This window comes from Kogia breviceps, chromosome 13 (genome assembly GCF_026419965.1).
Source record: "Kogia breviceps isolate mKogBre1 chromosome 13, mKogBre1 haplotype 1, whole genome shotgun sequence".
Lineage (NCBI taxonomy): Eukaryota > Metazoa > Chordata > Mammalia > Artiodactyla > Physeteridae > Kogia > Kogia breviceps.
In genome coordinates this window covers 75,426,357-75,446,711 of record NC_081322.1, presented here as the reverse complement: position 1 = coordinate 75,446,711, position 20,355 = coordinate 75,426,357, and the positions used below count along the sequence as shown (strand labels likewise).

Here is a 20,355-nt window from a genome sequence, read left to right as displayed (position 1 = left end):
CCATACAGCCTTCTCTTTCTGCTGTGCCCGACAGCCCGGGACGGTCTGGGTGAACCTGACGGGCTCTCTCAGACACCGAGACCAGCATTTCAGCCTCTTTAACACCTCAGTGGCTGAGGCTCTAAGCCACTCAGCAAGTGTTTGTCAATCTAGGTCACACACTAGTGGGAAATGCATCTTTTATTCTGGTGCTGGCTGCAAGATGCACTACTTTCATCTGTTACCAACTCCAAGCTGCGGAAACAATTACTGGGATCAACATGAACATCCCTATGAAGCTGAGGGTCCCAAAACAAGGTCCAGAAAAGCAAACTGATTTCGCCCAGATGCCTGATTCTGCTGTGCTATGGTGGGAAGGACCTTGGACTTGGAGTCAGAGGACCTGGAAGCAGTCAGTCATGGCTGTACTCACATGCTTTGGGAATCTCAGGGTTCTCATCTGAAAATACCCCTCCCTCATGGGACTGTCACTGGAATTGAATGGCATGAAGTATGAGAAAGTACTTTGTGACCTTTTAAGAGAAATCCCCAAACACGCCAAAACGACAATAGTGCTGTTCAGGATCCCCTGGGAGAGCCTATTTCTTCTCTGGGACCTAAAACCCAGCACTAAAGACAAACTGAGGAAAACAAGATTAGAAAGTCATTTGAGAAAACGTTCGTTAAGATCTGGGTCATCTGGAAAATTAATTTTTCACCGGCAAAAACTTGCTCCCGGAGCACATGCCCTCATCACACGGAGCTCGTGGACAGGATGGCCATATGGGGAGGGGAGGGACCACCTCTCCAATGCGACAGGACTTACCAGGTAGCGCTCCTCCTGCCTCATGCTGGGGGTACGGATCATGTGATTCTGTTCTCCTCTCCAGTCTCCAAATCGACGGAAAAAATAGTTGGATAAAAACCGATTGACAGGGTCTCTAATGATGTTGATGTAGACAGGCTGGTCTCCTCCAAACCTATGACACACACAAACATGGAGCTGGTTACAAGCCATCACTTCTGGAGGAAAATCAAGCCCACTTCGATACTGGCTCCCCTCTAGGTTAATATATCATCATCAGAAGACCCTGTCTGCTCAGGTGCCAGTGAACGAGCTGGTCGGCACGCGGTGTTTCCGGATGGGCACAGACTATCGTGCGGGAGGTACCTGTCCAGGTACCTGCTGAGAGGCGGTGAGGGCTGTGCAAACTGCGGTATTTGTCCACGTTAAGGTATGGACGCGGCCTCGTTTTTCTCAGGAGGCTGCGGATTCCTGAGGGCGGGGCCCCGCTGAAGTGGGTGTTGTATTTCCACCGGCCCTCATGGAATGTTTTGACTGCCTGGTAAATTCCGAATGCCTCCTCGCTGGGTGAAATGGTACTTACTCTACATTCTAATTCAAACAGCCTCAGATAAGGGGCTCTGCAGGAAGTGGATAATAACAGCCAACACTTATTAAACGCTCTCTGTTCACCTTGCTGTAAACACTTTGTAACCCACCCACCGAACCCTCCCCACACCTCAGTGGAGTAGAAATCATAATTATCCCCATTTTCACGGGGGAAACGGAGGCAGGGAGCTCGTAACATGTGGCTGAGCCCGGATATGAACCCAGGCGGTCGGACTCCAGAATCTGTGCTCTGAACCATGGAAAAAAGATTCCAAAGCTGAGAAATGTAACAGTGTAAGGGATAACACGAACACTACAAAAATCAATATGGTTATCCTCAAATGATGGCAAGGGGTTTTAGATAAACATAAAGCAAATATCGAAGTGTGCCATTTTAATTCCTTCCACAAAAGGACTAGACAAATGCACTGAATTCTGGCCCAGGAGCGAGGACCTCGCCAGGCAAAAGGACTAGGTTGGCTGAATGTGTCTTATGGATTCCTCCCCTTTCTCTTTGAACTGCCTGAAAGCGGTGACCCTCAAGGGCCTGGGAGAAATCTCCAGGCTCTGGGCAGAGGTCTCGCTCTGGGGACCTCCTGAGGGACCCACAGGCTTCTCTCACCCTGTGACCTTCCGATGAGGACGCCTAGACATGCTGTCAGGGGTCAGAAAGAGCTCAGAGAAAACAAACTGACACGGTCCTGCTCCCACCTCTCCAGCTGGCAGACCGTTCACCTCTCAAGACCCAGCCCAGAATCACCGTCACATCCTTCCGCAGTTGACTCCCATCCTCGGGTCGATCCCTCCCTCCTCTGGCTCAAATGCTCTCTCCACTCTGTGTGTACACGTCTGCCTCTCCCATCAGACTATGGGCCTCCAGAAGCCAGGAACAATGTCCTCTGGACAGTGTGTGGCACACAGTAGGTGCTCAACCAATGAAGGCATGGTCTTACAAGACACCATGGGTGGATGTTTCTGAGTCTGCAAGTTTCCGCCACTATCACAGGGCTCTGTGGTAAAGGAAAGTAGACATAACGAGCCACCAATGGGTTTTTTGTATTGATACACAGAATGCTTTCCCCAGGTTTTTTTTTTTGTTTTCTTTTAATGTGGACAATTTTTTAAGTCTTTATTGAATTTGTTACAATATCGCTTCTGTTTTATGTTCTGGGGTTTTTAGCCGCGAGGCATGTGGGATCTTAGCTCCTCGACCAGGGATTACACTCACACCTCCTGCATTGGAAGGCGAAGTCTTCACCACTGGACTGCCAGGGAAGCCCCTCCAGGTCTTTGCATTTTAAAAGAGAATCTTCAGAGAGAAGAATCCAAAGGCACAAGAAGGAATGACTCTCCGACGGTGTGATTTCAGGCACCAGGATGCGTGAATGCGATTCTGGACGCGTCAAACACACCACATAGGAAAACACACCACTCAGGATCGGGGTTAGTCAGGCCAACGCGACTCTTTGTCAGATCCCAGATGTACACAAGGTGACGTTCACGCAGCTGGGCGAACAACTAACTAGTTCCAGAAGTCAGCTGTGCCAACCACCGCTAACCACCATCATCCTGGAGGTGTCTTCCTCTTTTTAATTAAATTGGGTTTCATACCTATGATAAACAGCAGCTAAAGTAATAGGGTTAGGGATTAGAAAGACAAAGCCTGCATACCAGATGTGGATGCAATTCAACCCTCAAGTTGCAACATGCTATTAAAAACCTCAACTGTGCTTCCATGGTCACGTGAAGAATGACTATTATCGCTAATTAGCAGAACCGCCCGGGGCTGTGAGTCCATATGCACCACTGCCCACTACGAGAGGGCTTTCTCCGCCTCGTCACAGCCACCTTCCACTGAAGGCTGTAGATGAGAAGAATGACAAGGCTTGTCGAGCCGGGGTGACCTGCCCCTGTTTGCATATTGTGACCCAATGCAAGATTTCCAGAAGAAGTTTTAGACAATGTAGGAATTTCTTGTCAAATAGTATCAGATACTGTAATAGCCTCTCTAGAAATTTCTAACTGTGAGAGAGGTATCTGATACATATCTTTCCCTTTCCAGAAAATGAGAGTAACCGTGGTTTCAGACCACCAACCCTCATCCTTTTTCTAGGACACACAGCTCCTTCCCAAACTGGCAAAACCTGGGGTGACATGTCAGTCACACAAAAGGGGCGAGACGCCACCCATGTGTCCCTGGGCTTGAGAAGGGAAACAAATGTCCCACCCTCATCCCATCCTCTCTCAGGATCAGTCTGTCTTCTCTCAGTAATTTTAAAATTCTGGCCAGAAGTCCAGGTCACCCTTGCAAGGTCTCTGGGTCAACTGAACTGACTGTTTCCCCCGCCCCTTCCCCGCCTTCCCAGGCAGCACAACACTCTGTCTTATTCTTTTAAAACCCTTGAGAGGAGATTCCACAGCCTCCCTGTGAAGCCCATCTGTTGAGGCGTCCTTGTTACGCTCTCGACCAAAATTCCTAATCTTCCTTTTGTGCATATTTCCTTTGGTTTGATCCACTCGACACAAAGGATCAGCTCCTCTTCAGATGCTTTTACAACTTTCAGCCTTCTCAGCTCCTTTAATGTTTTCTTGCATGTGTTTCTTTTTGAAATCCCTTTAGCATTTGTCTTGAGATTCATTTCCCTTAATTTTATAATCTATAGCTCTAATTTCATCTTTATCAAGTTTTTAGAAAACCTGAGCCGACCACAGCTGATGAGAGGTTCTGTGCTTTGCATACACTGGAGAGTAGGAGAGTCAGGTCATATTTTGTCTTTCACTTAACAACACCCCCTCTTTGTCCTCGGTCACCACAATAACCAATGCATATTTCGAGCTCTTTCCAGGCATCCTAAAATAGCAGGTATTTCCAATTTCACTGATATCTGTTCATAGGTCATATTTACCAACTCTTTAATTACCCCTGTGGGTCTCTCCTTTTGACCCTCTGCAAATTTACCGTATTCTGTTTTTGGTTTTTTGATGAGAAGATGAAGGTCCAAAGCAGGACATAATTCTCTAGAAATAATAACTGCATGGTTCTCACTTCCCCCGTGCATTCCTGAATATCTCATTCTGAGGATTTTCTTCACAATTCCCACACAGCTACCTCCATGGATCAAACCTTCAATCAACACTAGTCACCTCCCAGTAGCTACACAAAACACTTGGGAAAGAATTTTAGGTACACTTTCATCAGATTGCTGATGATATTCTTCCTGGTCCATTATTGCATGTATTAAATAACAAGACTTAAGGCCAAAACTATATGGCCTTACATGACTCCTCCGCAAGGCAGAAAACCATTCAAAAGTGACTGTCCCCAAATGCCTTATGTCAAATATAGCAGATTGCACTGAAGGCCATCAGACTTGAAGGAAATGTTTCAAATTTTATATTTAAGGGGGGTGGGGGGGAAATGGGCAAGTAAAGACTGAAAAAGTTTAGTAGCAGTATCAGTAAATCATGTTTACACATGAGATTTATAGGCACGGGAGGGAGTAAAGTTCTGTCATATTTCCTTGCTTGAGTTTCATACCAGATGCATTGGTCCGCAAAGGATTTGTATCACAGGAGATGGGACAACATTCTGCTCTGAACTAAAAGTAACTCTTTAGAGACATAACCTGCTTACCAATACCTGTCTTTGATTCATATTTTATTTTCAATAAAGCATGAAAGTGAAAAAAAAATTATTCTAGAGAGTTAAGACTATTTTGTCCTGCTACAGTAGAGTTTTCTATGGGTGCAAGCAGCTTTTGAAAGTATACATATATATATATATATATATATATATAATTTTTACTGGTGCTAAAATACACATAACATAAAATTTACCCTCTCCGCCATTTTTAAGGGCACAGTTCAGTGGCATCAAGTACATTCACACTGTTGTGCAAACATCATCACCATCCGACTCCAGAATCTTCTCATCAACCCCAACTGAAATTCTGTGCCCAGTAAACAATAAATCTCGTTCCCCTCCTTCCTCTTTACCCCTGGCAATTTCCATTCTACTGAAAGTATATCTGTATTTTTCACTTCTGGCCTAAAAGTAGAGGTTATTCCTGTGCTGTCACCCACATCAGAAAAGGAAGAGTGTCCCAAGGCTAGTGGCCCACGCTTTGATCCCTGGCAGTGAGGAAGGAGACACTCTGAAGTGAGAGAAAGGCCACCGTGGAAAAGGATATAGTTGTTTGGGGGGGCAGCATGAGATGCTGCCTGCAGGCGGAGGAGGGGGAAGATTCGTTTGCTGCAATGGGGTGGAAGGGCCGCCCTCCATCCTCACGACCTTATTCAGTGGACACTTTGGTCCTTGGTGCCCAGGACAGAGCCTCCCATCACGAAATGCAAGCAGAGGCTGAGCTACTCTCTGCTCCCTGAGTGTCCTGAGGGAAGAGAGGTGGGGGCTTCTGCTGAGTGAGGGTGGGGCGGCTGGGACCCTGGAGTGAAGGTTCCTGCTGGGAGAGGAAGACGACTTGATGGAAGCAAATAGAGGACAAGGAGGAAGCCCTTCGTGGTGCGCAGGGAGAGGGGCTCAGCGTAAGTCCAGATCATACTACCCCCTGACGGGCCAGCCACGAGTGTGGGCTCACGGGGCAGCAGAGGCCACCTGCTGTGGAGGGAAAAGAGAAAAGGGAGGCGGAGAGCGCCACTTTCAGAAGATGAGTCCAGCCATGTCTTCACAGGATAAACCGAGAGCAGAGACTCTCCTTCTGAAAATCAAACTTCTGGGCTCTAAGCACGTAAAGATAGCATTCAATCAGCGCTCATATCAGTTTTATTTTGACGCTCTCTTCAGAGCTTGAGGCGTCTGCCACTGTTACAAAAGATTTGCAGGACACAATTAAAATGGATGACTTTGCTAATGAGAATGAAAACAAAGTCATCATTTAGAAATAAGATGTGGAAACCCGTTTGAATTATGGAATTAGCGAGATCGGATTTGTTTTGTTAAATGATGCCATCAGAGGGCAGACTTTGTTCACATCAGTAACTAAGACCTCCCTTCAAGGGAAGAAAGAAAGTGTCCAAAACTCACATCGTGTCCTTGCACATCACACCCTACTTACTTCTGCAGCGATTGACTGATTTTTAAATGTTTTGCTTTTGCAAGTTAGTTTTGGCATTAGAGCCACCATCAGAGACAAATAAGGAAAGAGAAATGGACACAAAGACGGGTAAGGGGGTCATGGGTGAGAAAGGAAGAGACACGGAAAAAGGTTAAGAGTAGTGGTAGTTTGAGATCAGTTAGCGTATTGATATCTATAATTCGCTTGGGCTATTTTCATAGCATTGCGCTCTGACACAAACCTTCACAGTGCTTTCCCTGCAAGACCCAAGTTGGGGGTCGAGGGGAGTTGTAGATTTGGAAAAAAAGTACTTCCCCCCACCTCCTGAAAAATAATCTTAGAAAACAAAACGGGGCAGGAGGGGGGAAGACAAATGAATTGTCTGTCACAGTCTTGATGATCTAAGACACACTTAAAGAGATGATGTTCGGAAGCTGAACTTTTTCAAAAGTTCTAATTCTTTAGGTGACTTCAACAACTGGGAACAGACACACGAAACCAGCGCACAAAAATATTAAACATCCTACTTAAACATTACCACAAAGAGTAGCGTCTTCTAGGCCGAGGTAATTTTGACTCACTTCTCCAGGTAGACCAGGTGAAAAACATTTGTCTGGCCTGAACTTTCAGGTAGCTCAAAAACCATGTGAGGGCTTCCCTGGTGGCGCAGTGGTTGAGAATCCGCCTGCCGATGCAGGGGACACGGGTTCGTGCCCTGGTCCGGGAAGATCCCACGTGCCGCGGAGCAACTAAGCCCGTGAGCCATGGCCGCTGAGCCTGCGCGTCCGGAGCCTGTGCTCCGCAACGGGAGAGGCCACAACAGTGAGAGGCCCGCATATCGCAAAAAAAAAAAAAAAAAAAAAAAAAAAAAAAAAAAACATGTGAAAGAGCAGTGGAAAACCTCACGAACCCAAATTGATCTGAGGTTTCTGCTGACCTCCTCGTTTTTATCTCCTCTGGCAGGAAGCCTTCCCCAAGGCAACTACAAAAGCACTATTTTGGTCTGATAGTACCGTTTTCTTTGGTTGAATTAATAAAAGTGGATATGGTGAAATTGTTCCTTCTAGGTCTAAAAAAAAAAAAAGAGAAAAAATGGGACAGAACAAGATGCCTAGGTTATGAATAAATGAAACTTATTGATTCACCAAAAACTCACAAGAAAGAATTTTACATCACTCAGAGTATCTAACTTCCAGACAAGAATGCCATACTTAATGGAGAAAAAGAAATAAGGGGCGATTCATTTTGGTATAATGCCGTACACTTCAAGAGTCCAGAACATAAATGTACAAAAGAAGGTGTTGGGAAGGAGGTTAGACTTTCATTCTTACATTCCGCTTCCCAGCAAGTGTTTTGCTGCATGTCAAGAATGTAAGAAAACTTAGACATAAAGCATCAATACAGAATATTAGGTTGAAGAGTCAATTCTTCTCTTAATAACCTCATTATCTTGAAACAATGCGTGTCAGCAAAGATCAGGGCAGGTGTCTTAAGAGCAGCTTAATTATCTCTATGCCTTATAATTCAAAATACAGACCTCAGCTTTAAAAGTATGAGAAATCCCTCTAAACAAGTCCCAACATAGTTGTTTTTCTCTATTAATTGTGCATTTGGGGGCTTTCCTTGTATGCCCACAGTTTGCCATTTGTACCCAAGATATTTCCCTTAAATAAAGCTATTCCCTTGAAAAAGAAAGGCTGATGGCTTAAATTCCCATGTTCAATGAGTGTGATAGTCTTGTAATGTATTAAAATTCCATGTGTCATTCTGTTTATGCTTATGGAGGTCTCGTAGCTGAGGCCCCGGGCCTTGTGCGTGTGGGATGGGAAGAGAAAATGAGATTGAACCCATAGTCAGCATGAGTTTTTTCGAGCTGATCAGGCCAATCTCTACTTTTTCCTGCTTAAAACTCTTCACTACCATTCCACTCCTGCTGTGCTCCCATTTCCGGGATTCCTTTCCATCCTTCTCTTTGTTCCGTTTTTGCTCAGGCTGGTTCCTGGGCCGCAGTGCCCTTCCCCTTCGTTTGTCTAAAGCTGGACCATCCCTCACAGCCCAGCAGCAATGGCTCCTGCTCCAGCAGGGAGGGTCCTGCCCTCCCACTTCGCCTAGGGGACACCCGCTGAGTCTTTCTCCTAAAGCTCATCGTGTTTTCTTGCTGCTTCTTCCTTAATGGACGAAGAACTTACAGTTCCCTGAAGGCATGGACAGCATTTCTTGTTCATTGCAGAAGCCCCAGTCCTAGCACAGGGTCCAGAGATAGAGGGTCGTCAATATGTATGTATTTAACTAAACAAAATGGAATCGAGGGAGGAGAACCCAGCAAGATCAGGGCCCTGTCCTCAAGGCGTTACATTAGAGACACTGCCAGGCTGCACTGGGACAGGAGCCAAACTGGGGGCTCAGACTGAGGCTTCTACAGAAATGCCTTTTAAATGCCACTTGGAATACACATAATATCCTTCTCTCCAAGAACTTGAAAGGCTTTCCTTCACATGTTTATAGCATCCCTACAAACCAGGGGTGGGCAGGAACTGTCCCTATTTTATAGATGGGAAAATGGAGACCCTCTCCCCTCCAAAGGTTAAACTTCGCCAAGCCTATGGTCAGCAGGAAGGTCTGACACCCAGAGGTCCTGACAGCCAGGTTGACACTGCTTCCTGAAATGCGGTGTCTTCTGGACGTTCTTTATCATTTTTTTTTCTTTCAGAACTAAATCAATCAAGATTAAACTCTTGGTAGCGTAGGCCATGATAAAATACGGTCACCAGGCTGTGCCCAGCTCTGCTGATCCAATTAAGATATTGGTGTTGGCTTGTCATTAGAGTGCTATACTATCCTGATTAAAATTAGCTGTGTTGCAATTTGTTTTGGTTGTAAAGATTTGCCCTTGAAGCAAGAGGAGTAAATGAATGAGGTTTGACAAACTTATGGTTCCCAGGGAGTAAGGGGCCGGGGGGAGGGGTAAATTGGGAGATTGGGACTGACATATACACACTATTATATATTAAACAGATAACTAATAAGGACCTACTGTACAGCATGGGGAACTCAACTCAATACTCTATAATGACCTATATGGGAAAAGAGTCTAAAAAAAGAGTGGATATATGTATAACTGATTCACTTTGCTGTACACCTGAAACTAACACAACATTGTAAATCAACTGTACTCCAATAAAAAGTTTAAAAAGAAGAAGAAGAAGAAGAAATGAATGAGGTTTGAGGACCTCAGGGGTGACGCAGAAAGAAGGAAGGAGGGAAGGAAGCGCAGGAGCGAAGCAAGGGGTCAGAGGGTCCGTGCTCTGCCGTCTACGAGCCATAAAACACAAGGCCCGAAATAGCTACCCCAGTCCTTGTTATCTAATTATGTCTAATTATATGTTCTTGGCCCACTGGAAGTGAGAGGCAGAGCAGGTACCCCAAACAGTCCAGTGACAAGCCACTTTAGAAATGTGGTTGGAGACCCGCTCAGCTCTCCTGGACGCTGTAGCCCTGGGCCTCTGAGGATAATCTGCAGGTGTCCTCCTCACCTGTTCACCACCCGAGGGGACTCTGGGTATCAGACAGGCTGGGGAAACTTCAGAGGAAACTTGCTTTCAAAGCTAAGGCAGCAACTCCTCTTTGCTGCTTAATAACTTGCTTTGCTGAATCTCATTCTCTTTGCACTTCATTTGCACAGGGCCTGCTGCACAGCAGGAAAGTGCTTTGAAGGCTAAAACCTTCTCCCACCCCGGCAGACTGTTAGGCATCCTAGGGCAGGGCAGCCAAACTGCCCGCCCAGTGCAAACTCAGGCCTCCCTGGTGGCCCCGCCCTCAGGGCCATTAGGTCCGCACAGCTAGCAGGACTCTCCTGTGGGCCTATGAGGTCCCGTTATCCCCGCGGGAAAAGCAGTGAGGGAAGTGCCGGTCAGATGGCTGATGAGGGAGGCCCAGGGTCCCGGGCTGGTCAGCAGATCTGCCCCTAGACCCAGTGCTCTGTCAGCCCAAACCGACTGTGAGCTCAGACAGGCCAGCCTGCGAGGAGGAATCTGAGAACTCCTAGCACAGTGACAAGGCAACCTGTGCTAACGGATTCCGGGGGGAGAGAGGAACTTGCCCAGAACTTGCAGTTAGCAACTTGACAGGTCAAGGGTCTAAACACATAAATTCGAAGATTTGCATTATTATCAAAAGGTCCCTGCAGCTGAAGAAAAATGTAGATTTCTAGAATACCCACCAGCATCAAACACGCAAGGCTTAGAGTAATCAAATGGAGTATCAAAAAGGTAGAGAGGCTGGTCCTAACATTTTGGACCCTGTAAAACACACATAATTCCACCACTAAGTTAGTGCCAGAGTCCCGTGCGAGTTCAAATTGTATAAAAATGTGCAATGAAATATGTCTGCTAAAATATCCATCTCTTGCCTATTTTGTTTCAATACAAAACCTAATTTTTTATTTTTATTTTTATTTTTTTTTAGAGAGAGAACTATCGGGTCAAACGGCTTCTCATTAAAAATAATTTCAAGTTTCCACAAGATTTAAGATTCGTATTCTAGAAAGAAATGAACTTCTGTCCACATATTTCAAATTTTGATCCCTCTACAGCAAAAATAAATGGATTAAAAATGCCTTTTGAAGGGCAATTACACTACCTTGGAAATGAAGGTAGATTTTAAAGTAACTGTTAGAAGGAGACTAAGTACTGAAAAGAAATGAAAGAATCATTAAACTGGAAAATATCTTACCTTGAGAAGTTGAGGAAATGAACATGTCGAGTGAATAAATAGGGCTGTTCGGCAGTACTTATATTTTTAATCAGTTCCATCTATTAAAAAAAGTACAAAATTAGCATATATAGGATCTAATCTACCAAGATATATTAAGCTAAAGGTTATCTCCTCTACTCTTTTTATCCTTATTACCTCTTGGACCAGTGCCAAACAGCTGTGTTTTGTGCAACATTTATGAACTTTACATAAGGCTTCTTACTAAATAAAACACAGCTATCCCAGTGTATAGTCCTGTACATAATTTAGTGGATTGCCACCATGGACACAAAGTTACAGGTTAAGTAATTTTAGCTGGAGAAGTCAGCCTGTTGCTGTACCGAAATGCAATTAAGAAAATGCCTTTAATCCCCTCCTTTAAAGTCAAATCAAGACAAAGGTTATTATTTTACATTTCTATAATGATCTTACTGGGAAATACAGAAGTATTTGAAACTAGTTCTGCAGAATTGAAAAGTGGGAATAAAATGAGGCAATATTTCATTATTTTTCTCTTTGATTATAAAATTTACAAAGCAAGTATTTCATAGGAAACACACAATCCTCCCCCCCCACACACACCCCAAACACACACACAAAGTCTCGGTTTTTGGGTGGGTGGTCATCTGAATTATTTATTTGCAGTTATCAGCAAGGCAAAAAGTAGTTTCAATTTATATAAACTAACAGTTACGGTCTTCTGGAACATGTCATGATACAGAAAATGTTTAGTAAAATCTGTTAGAAATTCCAAGCATTCTTATGACTCCCTGACTTCCTGAATTCCACTTTCCTTAGATTTTCTAATTTGCCCCATCAAAGCTGACACACTGGAATTTTTAAGAAGCCCATTGAAAATTGCTACTTCGGATAGACATCAGAAGAGCAGCACTTCACATTTTATAAAATAGTTCAAGTTGAAAACTGGAAACAAAAACGGTCATTCATGTGTAAACTATAATAGCAATAACAATAAAAAAATCAGAGTCTGGAACTCCAGGTTTGTCTCAAGCATGAGAGGAAACCTGGTCTGCCTTGTTCCCTCCTGACCAGCTCAGGGCTGACATACACGGAAATGCCCAATGAATATTTCTTAAATGAATTAATTCCAACTAGTGCATGACTTACAGATCGTTACATGAGGACATCGTTGCCTAAACCCTTTCATTAGATATTCGTGCTCACAACGACTGTGTGAAGAAATGAAATTGAATTTTAAAAGTAAATGACTTGGGCTTCCCTGGTGGCGCAGTGGTTGGGGATCCGCCTGCCGATGCGGGGGGCGCGGGTTCGTGCCCCGGTCCGGGAGGATCGCACGTGCCGCGGAGCGGCTGGGCCCGTGAGCCATGGCCGCTGAGCCTGCGCGTCCGGAGCCTGTGCTCCGCAAAGGGAGAGGCCACAACAGTGAGAGGCCCGCACCCGGGGGGGGGAAAAAAAAAAAAGTAAATGACTTGCAGTTCATAACCAGTGCTTCTGTTCGTCAGTGGCAGGCTCGGGTAAATAATGGTCTGCCTGTCCCCAGGCTTGAGCGTAAAAGGAAATTGAATCCTGCCTTTTTATCTACTGTTTACCCTCTACATCCCCCCTGCATGCCCCAGCGCTTGTTTTCGGTAATAAAACTTTCGGTTTCCTTCATACTGTAAATTTTGATTTCTGTTGATCTACCAGTAGTATCACCGATTCGGAAGCACAACCGCAGCCAAAGTTAACTGGTCTCTGAGGATGTCTGCTTAGAAGCATAACTGTGTAGATGTTTAATATAAAGACCATTTAATGCTTTAAGCTTTAGATGATTTTTCTTCAGATATTTCTCTGCACACATAAGAATAATATGAGAAAGAACCCTAGCGTTGCACAAGACTGGAAAAACAGGTCAGAAGAAAACCCGTTTCTTTCACATATTCAACATTATATTACATTCTCTAAACACATGTCAATGTGTTACATTTAATGGAAGAACGGTAGTGGTTAGATTATGAAAACAGTGTCATAATAGTCATAAAGCTGTCTATTTCACGAGGAAAAATGGATTAGCAGTGACAATGCATAACTCATTCGAGACATGTCTTTAAACAAAGAAGAAAGGTTACTAAGGCTTGCATTTATTGCATGAGTACAGGGAAGTCAGAGAGTACATCTCAGCTCTCATGCATCTGACCCACACACCAAATAGGAAAACCCACATGAAGTGCCATAGGACCTCAGGTTCACGGTATCGTGTGATGGTCTTCACAAACGCTAACTTTCCCCATGTCTAGCGACAAGCGACTATCTCCTGAGCCCCGCTGGTCATCACCTGAGTTCCCTCTTGGTCTTCCCATTGCCGCCAGCAGCCTGCCTTTTCTCTCGCTCGACTCTTACCTGCATGGGCGGCAATGGCACTAGCTAACATTATCAAAGAAACTAAGTCTCCTTTTCCTTGGCTCATGCAGGACCACTGCTGGCCTTTATTTTAAATCCACTGCATTCATTCATTCGGCATTTACTGGGTGCTTACTAAGCCCTGGACATCAAAAACTGAATAAGACCAGTGGGGAGACACATAAAAAGACAAGATAGTGGAACGTGTCCTAATGATGCTCTCAAATCTACCCGGGCCAAAACCCCACTCTTGCTCTTCGCCCATCTTTACTCCTTTTCCAGTCAACGGTACTCTCCATATGCACACATTTCATCTGGGTCTTTCCTGAACTCCCATATTCAATCCCTTGCTGAGTCACGTTAATTATGTCTTTACTATCTCCCTCAGCTGGCTCTCAAGATCCCACATCCTGTGGCCAGCCAAACTAGACTCCTCCGTATTCCTTCCTCACACCATGTCCAAGACTGATGTCCAAGGTCAGGCTCAAGATTCTTCTTATAGAATGTTCTTCCTCTTCTCTCTGCATGTCCAAATCCGAATCACTTTTACATCTGGCTAAAATGCTCGCCTCCTCCCAGTAGCCTTCCTGGATGTCTCCTTTCATTCACCATCCGTTGATTTCCAACTCTGTCAGGCGATGTGCCACTCCGGGTTGTGGCTATAGAGATAAAAGATTTGGTTCTTGCTTTCAGGAAGCTCAGAGTCTTGGGGGGAGACGTGGATGAGCAGGCAGGGACCATCATGTGATAATCACCGTGGGGTAGAAGGCACGGAGGTGAGGCACCTGTCCCTGCTTGCAGGTGGAGAGGTGACGTTTCCCCACGGAGGTGTTTCTAAGTGGTTTGCAAGGACCCATAGGAGTTAACAAGTGAAGAAAGGGACTCGCAGCATGGCAGACAGAGTGAACAGTGGATGCCAAGGACAAAACACAAAAATGACATGGATATTAGAACTGCCAGGAGGTCAGGCGTGGGATCAGCAAGGCAGTAGATAACTAGAGAGGAAGGTAGGAGCTGGGTAATTGAGGGTCTTGCAGGGCACATGAGGGATTTTGACATTTATCCTCTGGGCAGTCCACAGCCAGAAAGGATTTTTTTTTTTTTTTTTTTTCTCTCAGATCTAAGGTCAGGTGGAGAATGTGAAGAAGAGGGTAAGGATTAGAGAGGCACAAAGCTTAGCTGGGAAGACGGCAGTAATCCCAACGGGAAATGATGAGGTCATGAACGCATCACTTCTCAGGGTGGGTCCCACACCCGCAGCATCAGCGTCAACTGGACACGTGTCCAACAAGAATGCAGAGCCTCAGGCCTCGTTCCACACCTATGGAATTAGGAGAAACTCTGGAGGTGGGGCCCATCAATCTGCATTTTAACAAGCCCACCAGGAGAGTCTACGGCTTAACAGTTTCAGAACCGCGAAATGAAGAGCATGGAAGTGAAAATAAATGGAGAGATTTGGGTACATTAAGGAGGGAGAATCTGCTGGGCCTTGTGGCAGCTGGGAGCAAAAGGGGAGGAGAGGGTGTGGTCAACAGAGCCTCCTTCTCAGAGTCCCGGCTGGGATCTGAACATGCGGTGGCACCCATTGGTGGAGACGGGGAACACTGCAGGAGGAAGTAATCCGGCTCCAGAAGTGAGGGAAAATGGGTTTGGTTTCGAACATCTTTGGGTAGAGATGACATTGCCTTCTTTAACTTCCCACAGCACTTTGAGAATTTTCCAGGACATGATCTGTTTACGTTACATTATAGCTGAGTCTGAGTGCTGGCTTTGAACCAGCTTGAAAGCTCCTTGAGGGTTGTGGTCAGGTTTTATTTCTCCCCCAGAAAGCCAAGCCCAGGTGCCTACAGAGAAGACATACCCATAATTGTTTATGCAACGAAGTATGCTCTTTAGAAAAATTTTTTTGGAGTTAAGAAATATACAGTTCACTGAAGACACAATTAGCACTAAGGCAATGAATTCAGCCTTTCTGGGGCAGATCTGTGCCTTCATTACCGTGGTGTCACGTGGAGTTAACAGTTTTACTGCTACAACATCTAGGATGTAACAACACCAAACAAACTCATTTTCTGAGTGGTTCCCAGGCTATGCACTGTATCGAGATGCTGTTTATACACATACCGTCATTTCATCTTCAGACGACTCCGTGAGCTCAGTATTATTATCCAGGGTTTACAGGTTAAGAAACTGAGGCACAGAAAAGGCTACATAGATTGCTTACGGTCTCACCACTAGAAAAAGTTGGAGCCAGGATTCAAATCCAAGTCTGTCTGACACCAAAAATTCTGCTACTTATATCACTAAGCTACAATCTCCTTATCATCCCCACTGCTTTTCAATCTATACATAACCTGTTAAAATGGGAGGAAGGGGTCAGTTAGCAAAACAACTCTGGAGCCTAAAGAGGGTTTACGGGGATATGACTTTTCTACCTTTTATGTGATGGGCTGAAAAATTAAAAGAAAGTTCTAACAGGTGGAAATGCATTAAAAATAATGTTTTAAAAAAGCATTAAAATATCAGAGAGAATATTTTTTAAAGTTCTAGGTAGGAAAACAGTATATTATAACAAGCCAGGAGTGAATTTAAAATACTAAAAAAAAAAAAGAAAGAAAGAAAGAAAAAGAACTATGTAACGGAATGGATCTAAAGGCAGAAGTTAAATCACAGCACATCTGAAAATGTGACAGAATTGAAGTTTAAAAAAAGAGGCAAGAAAAAAAGAAAAAACAAAAAAAGAGGCAAGAATCAAACAGAACTTATAATGCAGAGGATATGCCAGGCAGTAGCTTTTAATCTTTCGCTGTCAACCTAACTGCCTGAGATGATAGAGCAGAAAACCTTTATACTGCAGTTCTACAAACACAGCTGGTTAGTAAAAGACTTCTTTGGGAAATGCTCGTCAGCGGTAAATGGCAGAGTATTGACCCTACTCTGATCTGAATTCTTGCGTCACTCGTGAAGAACCAGATGCCCTATAATTTTGCACAAATCTTAAATGAAAGAAGAGCATGTTTTCACACAGCAAAGCCAAATAAGGAGTAGCTCAGAGGATAACTCCTTGGTCCTTTAACCTCAGAGGCCAGGAGGATGGCTGTGGGCTCAGGTTATCTTTTCCTCTTCCTCCTGCAAAGAGGAAGCCCTTCTTGCAGGAGGCAGGATGATCTTCCCACCTTCAGCTCGGGGCTGTGCAGTCAGTGCAACACATGCGTACAATGAAGAAGACGACCACCAGGGGGAGCAATGATGTGAACAAGGCTAAGAGGCTGCATCTGAATAGAGAAAAATCAATCTCGTGGCTACAACTGGAAGGAGAGGAGAAAACGTCTTAATTTTTCAGGCCTTGTTGCTTCTTTCTTTTTCCCGCTTTTCTTTCCACTGAGTTTTCATTAGCAGACTCAGCTTTTGTCTATAGGACTCCAAGATAAGACCTCGTTTGCAGAACTGGGTGAACTTAGCCCTGTGGCCTGGAGACGGACTCAGCTCATCTTTCTGGTTTGCTTCCAAAGTCCGGGTGGAGCACCTCTGATGCCTGTGGACACATCCCTCCTACTCTAAAGTCAGGAAACTCGGAGGGTCATTCTAAGGAGACTTTTCCAAAACATCGCAAGCAAGGGTAAGTCTTCTAAGATAAATGTGCAGGCTTCTGAGGAGACACCCCTCAATAGGACTTCAGGGGAAATAAGATGTCTTCAGAGTTTTGAGGGATTCTCAGGCGAAAGAGGAATTTTTCTTGCTTAGTGGAGGATTCCCCTTTAATAGAGAGAAAACTTTCTAATAATTAGAGGCTTTCACGCAATGATTCTTCACTAGAATTGTGCATGAGCATCTCTAGGGGAGTTTTTTTCCCCCCATGATACAAATATGTGGGCTCCACCATTAAGAGTATATAACTCAGTATTTTGTAGTAAGACCTAGAAATATGTGTCGTGGAAAAGCTCCCAAGAAGACTCTGATGCCCATGATGGTTAAGAATCAATTTTTTTATTAACCTCCCACTGTCCATGTATAATGTTCTATCTCCTTAGCCTAACATTCAAGGTTCTCCAGGATTTGACCCCAGTTCACTTTCAATTCTTTTTCTCCCACATTCTTCTTGAGCACTTACTTTTCCCTATAAAAGAGGGTGATAATACTTTCCTAATAATGTTGCTTCAAGGATTAAAGTCAGAGGCACAAACATCTAGTGTGCTGTCTGGTGCTCAGTAGGCCCCCAATGAATATACACCACAATGGATAAAGAAACAATGGCGAGACCTGCCTCAAAAACAAATGAGTGAACCTTGGCCTCTAAACAGAGGCCGTTGACCCTGCTTTAGGGAAGCCTAGGAGGAATCCCCGGGGCCCCAAGACCATTTCCAAATTGAACCTGGTTTCTTTAGATGCACTTTCTCTTCTCGAGTCGCAATGCTCTGTAGTCACAGTCAGACTTGGACTTTGCAGTGGGTGAGAGCAGTGGGGAAGGGAAGTTAAAACACTATGAAGAAATGCTGTTTCCTACCAAGAGGCTAAAGCAATCTAGAGCACACAGACGTAGGGGCTGTGTCTCCTCTACCCTTTGAATACTTTTCAAGATTTTAGTCATTTCAATGGCTGTTAAACACAGTCCGAGCAGATGTGGAGTTTATAGTGAAAGAGGAGCCTTTACTGATATGGCTGATAGAACCATGTAGGTTGGTCCACCAGCTTCAAACTGAACTCTCAAGTTCTGTGCGATGCAACTGAGAGCCACAAACGCTCATAAGGAGTCCCCTGGCCAACTAAGACTGGGGAACTCTAGGTGAAAGCTGGTTAAACAGATTTTTCATTTTGTTTTTAATTGAAAGAATTCTCAGAGTCTTTAAAATGTGAATAATTGTCATGACTTTCCTAGAGGGGGACAAGGGGACAACATTTCCCAAATTTATTGAATCATGGTATTTTCTGTTTTTTCAGTGTCTTAGGGGACTAGGATACTCAGTAATACACTTAGGGAAATGCTGATATGATGGTTTTGACAGGGATCCTTAACTCTGTTACTCCCATGGCACTTGATCAAAAAAAAAAAAAAAGTTTTCTGGACTCTACCCTAGAATCTCCAGGAGAAGGGCCATTGCAACTCTATGTTTCAAAAGGCTCAGCTGGGCATTCTGCTGTGCAGCCAGAGCAGATAGCCGCTGCATTAGGAGAATGGCTCCTGGATTCGGGAGGGCCTAAGTTCAAGTCCAGGTACCATGCATAGTCATTTTATTATATTTGGAAAGTGACTTCATCAGGTTGTCTTAGTTTTCTCATCCATAAAATAGGAAATCATACTCACTCACTGGTACAGTTTTAGGCCCAAAAGAGTTAAATGAAATAATGAAGTAAAACAATTAGCACAGAGTAGGTGCTGTTTGCAATTTGGAATCCTCAATAGCTTCAGTATAAATAAAAATAGAAAAAGTATTTGCTTTCTCCATCTTTTAGGCTCATGTGCCAACAATTTTTGCCTTTCTCCAACAGGAATGAAATAATTTTGAACTCTTATGTCTGTAATATGCCTGTGATACTCTGACTTTTGTTGTCCTTAGAGCAATGTTCTGAAAGATAGGGCCAGACCATTAACAAAGATGGTTATGAGTCTTTTGGAAATCACGCCCCATGTCTTCTGGAAAATAGTTCTTTATCTTTTAGATTGTACATAATCTCCATTTTCCAAGAAATTATCTAAACTAGCCCAAGAAATTGAAATCCGGTTTTAGAGCATAAATGAAATGATGTCATCCTAGGTTTGCATTATATGCCCTGCAAAGGTCCAACATTTGGCCAGCACCAGCTGCCCATGTTCTGCTGAGGCAGAGTTTTCTAAAATATTAACTTCAAAGGCATTTCTATTTCTATAAGGGCAGATGTAATGGGATTTTTATAGACATTCTAACATTTGCTGTCTTTCGTGTTCTCTTTCCTTTTAAATAATCCCTCAGTGTCTTATCCCATTAAATAGATTTTTTTAAATCTAGTACTGCATAGGGATGTGTGTGTGTGTGTGTGTGTGTGTGTGTGTGTGTGATGACAGCTACCGTCCAGGGAGAAATGTATGTGTGAATTTGACTCTGGCCCAGAGAGGTGCCACTGTGTACGAATGCAACGGTACAGATGATTCCAGCCTTATATGTGGATACTTTTCTGAAGTTCATTTGTAAGTCAGTAGTTTGGAACTTGGAACACATTTTCTCATAAAAGAAATGTTCTACATGATGGAGAGAGTCCCGGGCCAGCCCACGAGAGCCTGTTTAACTCATACTGCACCTGAAGCAGAATTGTTATTAACTCCAGAGAACAGTGTTTCCATGGAAACACATTTTCGGAGTTCTACTCTTTAACGTTGAGAACCACTGACTATAAAATTTTAACTTGTCTCCTAAATCACTTACCCCCTTTTCCTTTAATAAATTATCAAGAAGAGGAGCTATTCACACCACAAATTATTTCTTGAATATGTTAGGTTAAAATAATATTTTTTTCTTTGCTTGTTTCATGCACTTTGAAACTTTAGAAAAAGGATGCACGTAACAAAGAAAAAGAGTTTCTTTAAACATTCTTGAGCTACTACAGACTTTTTTTTTTTGGCCTGGCATTTCCTGGCTCTCCTTGTATGTCGCAGCCTGCTCGGCTAGCTGCAGAGAGGCAACTGTCTCTATCCTTATGTTTGTTTCTAAATACATCAAAATTGTTTGTTTGTTTTTTTCTACCATATCTTTACCTTTCCCTTAAGTTTTAAAAACTTGCCTTATAATTTAATAGGAATCTGGAATAACTAAGTAATGAAATATA

General features: G+C 43.9%; 1 protein-coding gene across 2 annotated transcripts in view; it reads right to left on the bottom strand.

The window, feature by feature from the left end:
* The window catches only part of UST (uronyl 2-sulfotransferase), a 284,549-nt gene that overhangs the window by 100,412 nt on the left and 163,782 nt on the right, over positions 1–20,355 (bottom strand). For both annotated transcript variants that reach the window (XM_067010993.1, XM_059083482.2), the window contains exons 4-5: positions 11,176–11,255; positions 806–959 (exon numbers count right to left, since the gene is read on the bottom strand). In XM_067010993.1, coding sequence (XP_066867094.1) covers positions 806–959; positions 11,176–11,255 — 234 coding nt within the window. The remainder of the gene's footprint in view (positions 1–805; positions 960–11,175; positions 11,256–20,355) is intronic.